This window comes from Agelaius phoeniceus, chromosome Z (assembly GCF_051311805.1).
Source record: "Agelaius phoeniceus isolate bAgePho1 chromosome Z, bAgePho1.hap1, whole genome shotgun sequence".
Classification (NCBI taxonomy): domain Eukaryota; kingdom Metazoa; phylum Chordata; class Aves; order Passeriformes; family Icteridae; genus Agelaius; species Agelaius phoeniceus.
In genome coordinates, this window is record NC_135303.1 from 66,578,248 (window position 1) to 66,593,137 (window position 14,890).

Sequence of the window (14,890 nt, forward strand, 5' to 3'; positions counted from 1 at the left end):
TCTTCCACCCCTTCCTCATGAATCTGTTATGAAGTTCAGAGAGGTTCTAAATAGTCTTTAACAAAGGGATTGTCTTAGCATTCCTGTCTAGATTTCTGAGCTGCTCAATAGGCCTGTAGAGAGGCAGAACCTCAGGCTTCCTTTTTAACAGGCAGATAAATTATTGCTGCTTTTTATGCATGGTGGCATTGTAGATTAGATTTAATGATCTCTCTGACAAGTCTAGTTATTTGCTGGATATATATTTCATACAATACCTTCCATTTTCCCATATATTTGCTTTAGGAAGATTTAGCAATACATTTTATGGACTTCTGCCATTCAGAAGTCTCTGAAGTGTGGAGCTTAAAATGAACTGTTTGGCTTCTAACATTTAATGGGCCTTTGCTGCCAAATTTTGTTTAAGACTGTGGTGCTTTGGCAGACTGAGGTGTTGCCCTGGGAACGCTGCTAAAGCCCCAAATGTTTAACTCTTGGTGTCCTAGTACAATCTGGAATAGTGGTACTATCATGTTCATTTTTGAAGGTTCACATTTCTCAGGGTAATGAGACTTATGCTCATAGTAAGCTCTATGAGCTAAGCCAGTGCCTTCCTACTTAATTGTTAAGGCAATTAATTTTATTGACTGAGGAGTTTGGGGGCTACATTCCTATCTCTTTACTGTTTTAAAATACCAAACAGTCATTTGAATATTTTCTTACGGCTTTACTTGGTTCAGTGTAAAACTATTGAAATGAAACAATGTTTTAAACCAGGAAGTTGAATTTAATTGATATTTTGACTCTAGCTCTGCTTTCTGCTCACTTTTCTGTTGTGACCTTTCTGGTACAGTGATTGAGATCCATCAGCATCTCCAGAACCTTTAGCAGAAAGACCCACTTCTCCTGCTGTGGACATGACTGTGAACACTCAGGATATGGGACAATCTAATGTTTTGGCCAAAATATTGTGTTCTGATGTAACTGAGAATCACCAAATCATATCTGTTGGAAAGGACATCTTGGTGTTTGGAAGAACACTACCCAGAACAAGGACAACCTGCAGTTGTTCACATTCAAGTATCATAAACAAAACTCAGGCCCAGCTCATTAAAACGCAGCTTGCCTGCTGCTAGACAGTGAGAGCTTATTTGTGAGAAATCAGCAAGAGCAGGGCTGTTGCATGAGGGTGAGGGAGCACAGCACAGTCAGCCACAGCCTCAAGGCACCTGGGCAGTGCAGTGACAGTGCCAGCAGCCAAGCAGGCATCAGGTGACAACCAGGTAAGGAGCAAGTCCCAGTTCCGTTTGGGAAGTGCTGGAGTCACCATTTCTGGGGATACTTAAAAGGTGGGCTTGTGTCAGTTTGGGGCATGGTTTAGGGATGGACTGGCAAAGCTGGATTACTTGTTGGGCTCGGTGACCCTTAAGGTCTTTTCCAAACCAAACGACTCTTTGATTCTGTGTGTCTGAGGGAGGGCAGGGGCTGACGGCTTAGGGAGCAGCCAAAAGGGGCCTCCTGGGCAGCGGGGAAGCTGGTCATGGCCGGTTGAACATGATACCTAAATGCGGCCTGATGCGACGCTCTAAGACGCAATTTGCTTCATTTATCTTTTTATTATCGTTATGAATTTATCCCTCCCTCCCCCCGTGCACTTACGTAAAGGATCTTTCCTTCCTGCCCCTGATTGACAGCCAGAGAAGCTGCCGCCGCCGTTCCTGGGAAGGACCGGCCCGGGCCGGCCGGCGGGGCGAGGCGGCGCTCCCCGGGAAGGCGGCGCTCCTGCCGCGCTCCTGCCGCGATCCTGCCGCGCCCCTGCGCGTCCGCGGCCGGAGCAGCGGGGACAGCGGGGACAGCATGGTGGCGCGGCCGCTGCTCCGCGCCGTCATCATGGGGCCGCCGGGCTCCGGGAAAGGCACCGTCTCCGCTCGGATTATCAAGCACTTCGGCGTGAAGCACCTCTCCAGCGGCGACCTGCTGAGGGACAACATGCAGAAGAAGACAGGTGGGCGCGGGGACGCGGGTGGGGACGTGTGCGCGGCGGCGACAACTCCTCCTCCTGTCCCCGTCCCGCGGGAACGGTCCCCAGGCAGCCCCGCGTGACACAGCTCCGCTCCCAAGGGAAGGGACGCACGCTCCCAACACGCGTTCCTGCCCTTCCCCTCCGAGAAGGGAGGGCGCTTCCTTAATGGGGTTTGCTGCTCTCCACCTCCGTGTGCCCGCCGCGCAGACAGAGGTGGGGTGACTTCACACGGCTCTTCTGGAGGCCAGAGGCCACCGAAGCGGGCCTCATATCGGCAGCCCTGGGTCCTCCACACGCTGACACTTGCCAACCTCTTCATGAAAGTGGACGGGGTTGACCTGTTTTCGTTGTTTTCTTACACCTCATTGCTTCCTTGTCTTGGCTGCTTTTTGTAAGCACCCAGTGGTTTTTGTACGTGTTTCTAGTAGTTCTGATAGCTTCTCATGGTTTCTCCAGCTGGAAGCATCTTAAAAGGCAAAAATATTCACATCTTCTAACAGTCAGGGCAAGAGGAGGGGTTTTGGACAATCAGACTTTTTTTGTATGTTCATTGGATGGCTAGAAGTAGGGGTGCCTAGAATTGTTAGCAGGTATTCCAAAATTACGCCTAGTCCTGAGCTGGCAGGCATAACATAGTGGTGCTTTAAAAAAAAAAAAAAAAAACGCGCAAAATTTTCAAACTGCATAGCTTTTAAAATTATTATTGTCTTATGAGTTCATATCATGCTTAGGTTTCAGCAAGGTCTGTGTTTACATACAGTGATGCTTATACTAGATAAATATACGAATTATTCTTGCTGAACAGGTCTAGCTTGGCCTCTGGCCTCAGTTGAGATACCACAGTCCCTCTCTCTGGTGGATTTTTGCAATGATGGAAGGTTCCCTCCTGACTTGCACATCTGTTTTTCTATATGGTGGGGTGAAAAACCTTGTAAGAACCATCTCAGGCTGTGTGTGATGAAGTGAGAGTATTATTATTTCCAACAACTTCAAGCTGTAGAATATTCCATTCACTTGTAAGTATCACTGTAGTATTATGCCAAGGTAACTGGCAGTCTTACTTTTGGAATACTCATAAGCATGTTTGAAGGTGAAGCAGCTGTGATGTGATTCCCACATCTTCACACAAACTTTGTTTACTCAGTAAGGATAATGACTTTGGTACAGTGACTGACTTTACTGTAGTTGATATTTTAGATACTCTAAGTTAAGAATTTGCGAGGAGCACACCTGTGTAGACAGACCTAATCATATTCATGCTATTTCTGTTTGGTTTCTATAATATGTTTTTATTTACAGAGGGTCACAAAACTGTTCTGTTATGAACTTTCAGTGGAAGATGTGGTGGGTAGCCATTCCAAGATAACAAAGGAAATGTTATTTTACCAAGTGTTTTGAGGTTTAAAATGTTTACTAAATACTTTCGGTTTTGTGCAAGACCACAGAGTACCAGAATCATGCTAAAGGTTGTGTGGGAAGAGGAAATTTCCAAGTGGAAATACCATATTGCTTGAATTGAGGTGGGAGCCTGAAGTGATGCAGAGAAGTGATTACGCAAAGAATTCTAGGTGGGTTGGACAAATGAAGGACTATGAAGGAGAGCAAACATGTGAAATGGAAGTTTAGCAGAGACATTAAAATCCAAAATAAGGAAAGAAGTCAGTGGACATCTTAAGAGGTGAAGTTCACTGTAAATTAGCTACAGCAGAATTTACCAGAATCTGCTACAGAGTTGCTCATTCACTAGTAAATCCAGATGAAACTCTACAGTAATTTCATTGAAAGTCAGTCACTAGTTTCAGAAATGGTTCCCAGAGGGTTGAGATGAAGTATGAGGTAGGAGGACTAGGTAGTACACTGAAAATAGGAGAACAACTGAGAGGCAACTCAGACAGCCTAGACAAATTCAGTCAACACAAAGATCCAGGAGTTTTGACGACAACAGAAGAGTCCTGCAATTTCCAATTCTTTGGGAAATGAGTTACACTAAGATGGGCAGGTAAAGCCCTTGGAAAAATAGATATAGCTAACAGAAGTTATATGGTGCAAATTTTCTATTTGCTGTTTTGTGAAAATGGGCGTTGTTGAAAAGTCCTGTTGAAGATGAGTGTCCTTATCATTCTGCAGTTATTATCATGTTTTTTGGACAGTGGAGAGTCTGTGACCATTTCTCTAATGCTAAGGTAATTACTGTCTGGTTATGGCTAGAGCTTGACTGCTGTAATGTGGTTAGAACCTGCTGATCCTTTGTAAAGCCATGGGACGTGGATACCTGCCATCACCTACAAAGGAAAGAAACCTGTGTTACCTATAATTCTGAAGATTGCCATGCCTTTAGTGGTTTCAGACCCAACCTGAAGAAACCCAGAACTAAATAAAACCTACAAAACCCCATGAAATCCCACTCCCAATAGCAGGAATGGGGGGGCGGGGGGAACCAGCTCTGACCTAGTGTATATATGACTATTTGGGTATGGTTCTGCCTATTTTTCCCCTCTGTAATAGCGACTTTCTAAATTACCTGAGTTCTGTAAAGGGAGGCAAAAGGCAGCATTTTTCAAGCTCTGTTGGTCTAATAATAGCTTGCCATGTTCTAAACCTTTCTGGGCCCAAAAACTCATGAATCTTTCCAAAGTAAGTTAGAATTGTTCCCTGTGAACCTTGTCTTGCAAATATTTTTTGATCATTGTGACTAAGCAATGCTGCAACATAAATCAGTAGCAGAGCCAAGCATCAAGTACACATTAAACTACCTAGACATGATTTATTCCTTCTCCCAACCCACTTTTTCAGGGTACATGGTTCAAAGCACACTAGAATAATAAAAAAAGGTATGAAGAAGGGACGTAGGGAAGAGACACTTTGTACACAGACAGACTGTCATCTTCTTTCCAGTTTGTGATGTGCTGGAGGACTCAGGCGCCACAGTCTGACTTTTTTCCATAGAGTGAGCATGTTTTGAAGTCTGGACAAGGTGCACAGTGCCTATTTCTAAATGGTCTTTGTACTTTTCAAAGCCTGACTACAGATGTGAACGGGCAGTAAGGGAAAATTGTTCCTTTATTTTTTTTTTTTCTCATCACCAAATGCAAGTCCTATTTGCATTATTTGGGGGCATGTACTGCTTTTCAGCTGCCTCATCTGAAGAAGGGCCTCTGTCCTGTTGCCCATTTCTTGCACTGAGTGACGTGACTGGCATTTATCATTGCTTTCTGCTCAAAGTGGTCATATCTGCGTGGGTATCTCCATCCATCCCATTTTCTCTTTAGTTTTCTGTAACTAGATCTTAACTGGTTGCAAGTAAAGGCTTCTGCAGACCCACAATAAAACCAGTCTAGCTGCAATTCTGGGTTACGTAACATAATTGGGTAATTGTTTTATAAGTGAAAGATAGGGAAAATTTGTGCCTAGGACACAACGCAGGCAACTGAATTTCTTCCTGGCTATATGCATGATTTGGGTGAACTACAGCATGCTACTGCCTGCCATGTAGGAGCATAGTGTGATAGCTGGAATGACAATGCGTGGATGGAATTTTAGTAAGCCAGTGGGATAAATGACTGGTACTAAATGTTAGTCAGTTCCATGCGAAAATACTAGTGTCTGTGTACTTCCATAAATGGTGTACACTATCTATAAACACCCTCTTGCCACTCTAGTAATCATAAAAATACATACCTGGCAAGCATGTCCCACTGCATACTGTCAAAGGCATTTATATTTATGTTTGTAATGAAGCCTAAGTGTAAGTTAATAACTAGCCACTAAGCTAAGAAAATAAACTTTCTTTACATGAAGTCTGAGGGCTGATATATTAATAAACTTGTATCCTTTCTATTTTTTATTTTGAAGACTCTTGGTTAGTGGCCTCTCCTCATTTTAGTTTTTGGAACTTCATATTTCAAATACATACTAGTAAATTTATTCAGAGGGTGTGTGTTTTGCCCTACAGGTGGATCTAATTAATCTGATATGTATTTGTATGGTCAGATCCTAGTTGATCATCTGGATATTTTTTAATTTTGGTAAGCATACTGTCTGTCTTGTTTACAACTTTTCTCTGTCACCCGATCAAAACAATTTTTTTTTCAGGTTTGTGGCTTTTTCTCACTTGCTGGAGGTCAGAGATAGTGTAATGCAACTTTTACTTTTGCAGAAGTGGGAATCCTTGCCAAGTCCTACATTGACCAAGGGCAGCTTATTCCAGATCACATCATGACACAACTAATGCTGAATGAGATAAAAGGTTTAGACCAGTACAACTGGCTATTGGATGGTAAGTTATCATGTTGGATGTCACTATATATGGACAGAAAATCTGCTCTGGAAAACTTGGGACCGCTTTGGTTGCTGGTAGCCAGCTTGTTGTGAAACTTTCAGCAGATAGTCTGCCCCAGTTTCTTTGGCTGACAAATGCTTTGGACGTACCCTGCCCTCAGAACATTACAGGGATATTTAACTCATGTTAAAAAGGGTAGTTCAACACTCCAGAAAAATTTCAAAACTGGCACGCTGGTATTTTTTATGATAATTCATATGGTATTTCCCCATTAAAATAGGCATTGAGAAGTTTCTTTTTAGAATATTTTCTTATTAAAGTCCTTGGGGAATGGAAAACTTTTGAAGGATGAGGCTTTGGAATTATCTAAACAGCAAGGTAGGAATGTGATGCAGTAACAAGATAAGTATGGAAAAGTACTGCAGCAGTGTGGAGTGTAATCAAAACTATTGCTCAACTGCCCTAAGAGGTCTCCTTCATTTGCTGTTTGGTTCTGTTCTCCAGAGTGAACTGTTTTGCAGTTCTGCAGTGTAAGCTCATTGCTTCAGCATTCTTCCTAGAGAGAAAATGCATTTGCTGTTGTCTCATGAACTGGATGGCTCTTGTTATTCCAGCCCCCGAGAGAACAGTTGGATGCCCAGCACAAAAACAGTGTCTAGGCTGGATACGTGTTTTTTCAGACTAGTCACAACCTGCCTCAGTACATAAAAAAGTTATTGGTGTAGCTTTCTATTTAGAGGGAGTGAAAAATCCACAGTGGCCTCTCTCCCTAAGTGCTTTATTATAGTTATATTTGTATAGTTGCTTCTACATACAGTGATATGTTCTCGTGGCTTTAGTCACAGCTGGGCTCCTTCCTGAGAGAAAGGCTTTATTCCCACAGTGAACAGTACAATGAAACCTACACCATAAAGCAAAGAATGGCAGATACTGGGTTTTTTTCCTTTAGTTTCAGGTCCCATGTACACACAGTTCTAGTCTTGTGGATCTGGATGTGTAGCAGTATAGTAGTATAGCAGTATAGTAGTAGTAGCTGTGCCCACGGCAGCTCTCAGCAGGAGGATTGTGTCAAGACCATAAGAGAATAAATCAATTTCTGCAGCATGTTAATGTGCTTCTGCCTTTAAACTTATGCAGCAGAAAGTTTGTCTGCATCAGCATTTGTAATGAAACCCAGTGAATTACTCTAGGGATAACTCTGGCATAATGGGCTTCACAGGAGCAACACTGTTCTGTTGAAATATGTTAACCCATAATCTTAAGTTTGGTAACTGCAATGCAGAACAAACAGATGGGGTCAGTTAGCTCAAACCAGAGCTGCTGAACTGATTGCATGTTCACTTAGCCAAACACTCATTTACTGCCTTGCAATAGGTTGGTGGCTTCTGGAGTCATAGCAGATGTAGCAGTCTGAGTTGTATGTGTCTGTGGGTGTAATCCATTTAGATTTACATGCTGTATAATCTAGAGCACTTTTCTCTGTGTTCCTGGAATCTTCATAATTCATCACCTCTTGCAGATCTTTTTCTGTATAGAGAGAACACTATGTAGAAAATGTCAGTTCAATTTCAATGAAATGCTTTCCTAAAAGCACTTCAATTTGTTGAGGAATTTTCTCATTACTCAGTCCGAAGCAAACTCAATTTCAGCTGCATAACTTAGAAACATGGTGGCTGCTAATAGTAAGAAAGAACAGCAGTTCTTGAACAGTGTTCAACATCAGTGTTGAAGACCTGGCTCTTCCTCTGCTCTTACCATTTAGAAGCACTTTCATGCAATAATGTGAATGGGTGAGAAATAGGATGAGGGCAGCTCATGACTATGATGCATGCCAGGTGCAAAAGACTTAATGCACAAGCAAGGACTTGGTCTGAGTTAATAAACTCTGTCTTTTTGTAATGTTTTTCCTTACTCATGCAATGGACAGATCAACATTATGCAAGAGTTTCTTAAGTTTGTGCCTATTGGTACTTGCCTTTATGAAGAAGTTTACTTGTACAGTATGATGCAAATTAGAAGCTACTGAAGAAAATGAGACTATTCTAGAGCTTTTTGAGGAGAGGAACTGTTCCAGTGAGTATAGGACACAATAGCATGTTCTGCAGTAGCTTTGACCACTGAAGGTCTTTGCTCAATATTTCATTTCAAATTCTTTGTGGAGATGTTGGCTTTCTTGTTCTTTGTCCCCACTGCACTCCTCTTAAGTTCCACTAGATTATCTAATAGTTTAAGGCATAGAATAGGGAGCCACAGAGTTCATGGGGAAAAATTCAGCATCTCTGAAGTGAAGAGACAGGTTCCTGATCAGCCTGAGTGTTCTCACAGTCATCGTATCTGAGGACAGTTTGATACACTAAAACTTTCACAAACCTTCTAAATCCTGTACTGCCTCTGGTAAATGGATTTGGCTTACTGCGACTGAATAAAACAGGTTTGTAATGGCCACCACCTTAAGCCAGACTTACACAGCTCTGAAAGTGAGATATATCACAAATGTTTCTAGGTGGTTCTGAGGGAAACTCTTCACTGGAGCTTTTATTATTCCAAATACAGTGCTTTTATTCAGTGTAGTGGTATATGGTGTATATATAAATATAGGGTCTTTTTTCACTTAGTTTTTGCACTCTTGGGAAGATTATTAGATGAAATGAAGAAATAAAAGCTGGGAGGCATTAAAAAAGTTAAAATGCCATGACACACTGAAAGATATTGGAAAATCTGATGTCTCTTCCATCTTTATAGAACATGACAATGCTTTTTGGTTTTTTTGCTGTGTAACAATTATTTTCTTTAATGACTCAATCCAGGTAATTTTTGCTATAACTCTGCTTTCAGAATTTTATGAAGTTGTTTCCTTTAAAAAGGTTTCCCCAGAACAGTTGCTCAGGCAGAAGCGCTCGATAAAGAATGTCACATAGACACCGTGATTGACCTAGACGTGCCATTTGAGACCATAAAGGGTCGGCTTACAGCACGCTGGATCCACCCTGCCAGTGGCAGAGTCTACAATCTCGAATTCAGTCCTCCCAAAGTGCAGGTAAGCAATATGCATTGGTGTTGGCACTAAATAAAGTACTGCATTGTGTTTGCTAGCTGCAGTAAAATATTGTTTGCATAATGTGTTTCAAAACACAGCAGCTCAGAACAAAAAGGCTCATCTCATTTCTTGGGAGTGTGGAATCTTTCTGTTAACACTGTGCTGGTATGAGGGTATGTTAGTGACCTGGCAGAACTTTAAGGTGTTGGACAACGTTATTTGTCCCCTGCAGAGCAGAACACCATGATGTTTTGTAAGCACTTGTTAAAGCTGTTCACTGATCTGGCATACTGTCTGCCTTGTGCACTGGCACAGGATCTGGGCATGGTCTTAGCCTGTTTGCAGCCTGTACAGTCCAAAATGTAGATTTCTTTTCCTTCCTCCAGAGGAGTAATGCTTTATATACAGGAAACACCAAACCAGCAGTCAGAGGAATCCACTTAATGCTTTCCCTGTGTTTATATTTAACCAAGATGGGTATTTTCAAGGGAAGAGCTGCTGTACTGCAAAACTGGATGTAGAAACTTTCAAGTCAGGGAAGCTTTTCAACAGATTAATTTTTAACAGATTTTTATGACTTGAGATATCCTAAAGAGGAGATTGAAGATAAAGACTGTACATTGTTCCCTTAAATTTTTTCAAGAACAATTTGCTTTAGTGCAACTCAGCTAAAACTGTATTTCATCCTTAACTCTAAATAACTTAGCTGTTGTGGCATCACATTTCACTTGGAAGCTCTATTAATTTACATCAGATATAGAGCAGGCCCTGTAGCTTTTGAATTTTAGTGTTGCAGGAAAAGAGGACAGCTTGAAATACCAGGTAAGCACTGGAAGTGAGCAACTGAAAATATTGCCTTTGTTTTGTTTAAAACAAGGTGCTTAAAGTCATGGTTATTTTCAATTGCAGAAGAGCACAGGCAAGATGGAACAGAGAATTCTCAGACTTACCAGAGTAGGCTTCAGCTGCCAGAGCTTTGCTATTTAGGATCTGTCTTACCTTTCACTAATTAGCAGACTTACCACAACACAGTGGACTGCAATACTTAAATTGAAAACATGGAATAGAGCTAAACAGGTGAAATACAGTTGTCTCTATTATCTTAATAAACCTGCAAAATGCTTGCTTACTTAGTAGGAACATTCACACATTAGGTCCCTACCTCTGCAGGGAAAGCTTCAGCTGACTCTCATGCCATTTTTTTGTACAGCTGTTGTTAAATAATAGCTCTTCCGTTTTGTAACTTAAAATCAAATGGCCATTAACTCCTTTGCCCATTTTAGTATTGTCAAATGAAGGTCCAATTGGTCTCTTATTTCTTGTTATACAGGAATATATTACCAACAGTATTGTTTTCTCTTGCATGTGAAGGTTTTGTCTTCATATTCCCCATATTCTATGAATGTTCCAGAGGACAAATTAGTCAAGTTACTATGATCTAATATTCACTGGCAATACTGAGAAAATATTTTTAATTGACAGACTGTTTTACTGGAAAGTCAACAACTTAACATTCCAGACAAGAACACAGGCAGCAGCCTCTCTTTATAAGCAGAAATCTACACCCTGATTAAGTGGAAATTGGTCATAATTTAAATAGAAAATGACATAAAGCATGCTTAAAGAGAAGTAAAAAGTATACTCTGGTATTTGCTTTTAACCATGATTAGGGAATTGATGACATTACTGGCGAGCCCCTTGTTCAGCGTGATGATGACAAGCCAGAGACTGTCAGCAAGAGGCTCCAGGCTTATGATGCACAAACAAAACCCGTCCTAGAATATTATCGGTAAGTAGTAAAATCTGTTCTTCCACGTTCCAAAATCTTACTGTGCATCAGCATAGTGAGGAACAGATCTCTCTGCTACAGAATATATTATACCACAACAGTGAGTGTGGTGTGAGTAACTGTGTAGCTTTCATGAACTCAGTCAGAAATCAACCCAGCAGAATGAGTATGATTTTCCAGGGCTGCATGAGACCTTCTGGAACCTGTATGGTAAAATAACCTGCCACTGCAGCCAGCCACATTTAGCTTCATAAAGACTGCTATGCATTACTCAATACATCATAGTACTGCTATGAGCAACAACAGCTCTGGTGGGTGAGGTAACAGACAGTTCCTTTTTTTGCAAGAATTTACAATATTTTGTTTTCTGGATGTATAAGTAGAACTCTGCTAATAAGTGCAAGGGGTCAAGAAGCCATACACAAATAGAGAAACTGTTAATGAGGATTTAAATGTGGCTGTTCTAAGAACAGGACTGTGACTGGAACCAACTAGCAAGACGCTTTAGGAATAAGTAGCTAATTCAGAATTGTCATTTGCATTGTGGAGTGGAAATAAATTACTAGTTCTTTTAAGAGTCAAAATTAGACACAATGTTTCTCCTAATGTAAAGCTGCAAGCATCATACTGCTGATATATAGATTCGTAGGTCACCATGTAGAGCTCTAGTCTTACCTTGCCTAGACAAAGAAATCAGACTCTTGACAACATCAATGGTTGTCCTTTCTGTATTTCCATATTCACCACCCTTCATTGTATCCTTCCAGGACTGTTGAGCAGAAATCAATGTCCAGCCTGCACTTCTGTGGTGGTTTGACAGGAAATGTGTTTTTTGGGATGCTGTGTTTGGGCCAATGGATATTCAGGCTTTAATACTGGCATTTAACCTGGCCATTTAGGACATGGACACGCCTCTGAGAACACGGGGTTAAAAGCAGAGCTCTCCCCTGGGAGGGTCCTCTTGGGTTTCCCGCGGGAAAGAGTTGGGGTCTCTCCCCTGGCCCAGCTGCTGGCTGGGCAGGGGGAGGGGAAAGCCATGTGGCCGAGAGAGGTAGGCCTGAGCCCGGGGGTGGAAGGGTGGAACAGAGAGAGAGAGACACCTGAGACTGTAACCTTGGTGCCGGCAGCACGGCTGGGACGGAGAAGAAGGGGGGGGGTTCAGCCAGCCGCTTGTAGGAGCTTTTAACCCTTTTTTCGGAGAATGAGAACTTTACAGATCATTGACCTCTCCTAGAAGATAGAGTGGAAGATGAGGAAGGAAATGTGCAAGTGTGAGAGAGGTCTGGGCAAGCGAGAGATAGTGGAAGAATAGAGAAGAACCCTAGTGGGAAGAGATGATGGAGTGGCTTTTGCTGGACTCTTTTTGTACAGCCATGGACAGAACCATGTTCCTTGTGACACAGAGACTGCATCTAGGGGGAGGCAATGCCTCAGAACCAAGAGGGTTCAGTGTCAGTGCCCCTCGGCCCCAGGGGGTGAAAAATATGGGGGAGACAGGTGTCTCAAAGGAGAGATTGTGCCTTTTTTTGGATCAGGACAGAGCATCCTTAAAAGACAACCCTAGAAGCAGCTCTGGTCCATGTTCAGTGGTGAGAGCACTGGACATGAAAGGAAGAGGTCACGACGGCAGATGTACTCCGGGCGGTGCCATGAGTGACACAGAAACACACGAGGCTTCAGCTGTGTTTCCAGGGGAAGCCCATGGTACAAGAAGGACTCCTCTCCTCTTGATGAACTGAGGATTGATTGTCTAAAAGGTGGTGCTGGACCGAGAGTTGGTGATTTGAGGAATAAATGTATTGTGTTGGAAATTTGGTGGGGGGAGGAGGAAATGCATTTGTGAGGTTTTCATTTTCCCTGTGTGTGTGTGTTCCTTTATTTGTAGTTGTAGAGTAGTTAATAAAGTTCTGTTTTCTTTCCTAAGTAGGAGCCTACTTTGCTTATTCCTGGTCACATCTCACAGCAGCTACCAGGGAGAGGGTATCTTCATGGGGGCACTGGCATTGTGCCAGTGTCAAACCATGACAACTTCCAATGCTACAGCTTTCTTGGTGTTACATCACATGCATATTTTCACACTCCTGCCAGGGTAATCTTCAAGTGAGGTGGAGATTTTGGAACAATTAAACAATTTGACATCTGTAATGCTTTTTTCTTTTTCTTCCTTAGGAAAAAAGGGTTATTGAAATCCTTTTCTGGAACAGAAACCAATAAGATCTGGCCACATATCTATGCTTTCCTTCAAACCAAGTTGCCAGATGTGAGCCAGAAAGATGCTACCAACCCCAGGTGAAAATGGGTCAAACTTCTGCTTATCTGTCATAGCTCACTCCCAATTACATGAGATTCTGCAATCAAGGATTTGTCCAAGTAGTCTACCAGACTCATCAATAATTTAAGTCCAATGCTGTCCTTAACTTACACTATGGTAGATTTTGTTGCCTGTGGTTACCACTTTAATGCTGTATTTTTTTATATTAAATATACCTAATTTCAAAAATACAGTAACTGTCTTTAACAAAAGCCAGTACTCTTGTGTCTCTTATTTGGAAAACACATTTGCAATATTGATTGATGAAGGAAACACATTTCAGAATACATATTAATTAGAAAGCACATTGACTGATTTACTCAATCAGTAAATGAAGCAATGACAAGAACATGCAAGCACATTCCTTGAACATGTGCCTAGCTGGAGCTAGCCAGAAGCTGCAAAGAACAATGACCACTGGTCTACAAAGAGTCATTTCAGACCAGAGCTCCTGTGTATGGAAACTGAACTTATGGAAAGGTTAGCTTCGTGTTTGCTTACACAGATGTGACTTGATTTTGCTCACCATAAATTGCACTTGTATCAGGGCAAATTATCTAAGCAAGTATTATGTTTCTATTTCTTCCCTCAGAGCAATATTTTGCAGGCATGGGAAATGGAGTTTCAATGATGTGTAACACATTTGGTAAAGCCTCTGTTTTTGTGTGACCCTGCAAGACTTTATCAGTAAAAAGATACTGAACAGATTGTAATCTGGTAAACCTGTAGCTAGATAGCTAGATGATCTTGACCAGTGAATGTCTTTTCTACTATCTTTCAAGACAAGTGCTCACTGATACTAGTGACATGATTTCCAGTGGTCAAAATACTAACTTTGGCATATTACTGTAGCAATTTTTATTGTACCAACTGGACTGGTTTTCATGATGTTCTTGTCTCTGAGCAGCTCTTGTGTTAATTAATTACACAACTGGAAATACAAACGTCCACAGTTCTTAACAGTCCAGGGACTGCAGACACTGCTATTTTTCAGTGAATCCTCCCAGCCCTTTTTTAATGCTTATCAGAGTGGGAGTTTCAGGAGTCAGCAAAATCTGAGGAACAACACTGTCTAGGTAATGTCTGAAGTAGCTGTGTCCTAGTAATGCAGGTTCCAATCTCCTTTAGCAGCGACTGTAAACAGCTACAGAGCTGGGGTTTGGACATACCTTGGACTGCATCTGCACATCCAGTTTTAGCATTATGAATATTGAGACATATTTCAGTCTAAAAAGAGATAGCCATTGTAGAATTTGTGAAGTTTTCCTCCTACTATAAATGAACAATATAAACAGCAGCTACCAGTACAGTTTTCCTTTCATTTAAAGAAAGCTTGCCAAGCATTTAAAGAAAGCTTGCTTGTACTGTCCTCTTGAGGAAATGCCTACATACTACAGTGAGAAACCCTGATTAGCTGCTAGTATTCTTACATTTTGATTTCAATAAAAATGTCCATTTTTTTCACCAGCATA

General features: G+C 41.7%; 1 protein-coding gene across 4 annotated transcripts; it reads left to right on the forward strand.

Annotated features, from left to right (window-relative positions):
* Positions 1 to 1,102: 1,102 nt before the first annotated feature.
* On the forward strand, positions 1,103 to 13,634 carry AK3 (adenylate kinase 3). Of its 4 annotated transcripts, none has more exons than XM_054651953.2 (6): positions 1,103 to 1,262; positions 1,674 to 1,984; positions 6,159 to 6,278; positions 9,146 to 9,318; positions 10,989 to 11,107; positions 11,875 to 13,030. In XM_054651953.2, exons 2-6 carry the CDS (start codon positions 1,837 to 1,839, stop codon positions 11,978 to 11,980), a joined length of 666 nt encoding a protein of 221 aa, XP_054507928.2. In that variant the 5' UTR covers positions 1,103 to 1,262; positions 1,674 to 1,836; the 3' UTR covers positions 11,981 to 13,030. The 4 variants fall into 4 exon arrangements, with proteins under 4 accessions (XP_054507928.2, XP_077028451.1, XP_054507930.2 ...); XM_077172336.1 differs by lacking the exon at positions 11,875 to 13,030 and adding an exon at positions 13,277 to 13,634 and having other exon boundaries at positions 1,117 to 1,262; XM_054651955.2 differs by lacking the exons at positions 1,103 to 1,262; positions 11,875 to 13,030 and adding an exon at positions 13,277 to 13,634 and having other exon boundaries at positions 1,648 to 1,984.
* The last annotated feature ends 1,256 nt before the right edge of the window (positions 13,635 to 14,890 follow it).

What these genes read in the sequence shown, in the direction of transcription:
- AK3 (XM_077172336.1), top strand. Translation starts at nt 1,837, where the DNA reads ATGGTGGCGCGGCCGCTGCTCCGCGCCGTCATCATGGGGCCGCCGGGC. An exon ending in GTACAACTGGCTATTGGATG is followed by an intron (nt 6,279 to 9,145) that starts GTAAGTTATCAT and finishes TCCTTTAAAAAG; the next exon opens with GTTTCCCCAGAACAGTTGCT. An exon ending in TCAGTCCTCCCAAAGTGCAG is followed by an intron (nt 9,319 to 10,988) that starts GTAAGCAATATG and finishes AACCATGATTAG; the next exon opens with GGAATTGATGACATTACTGG.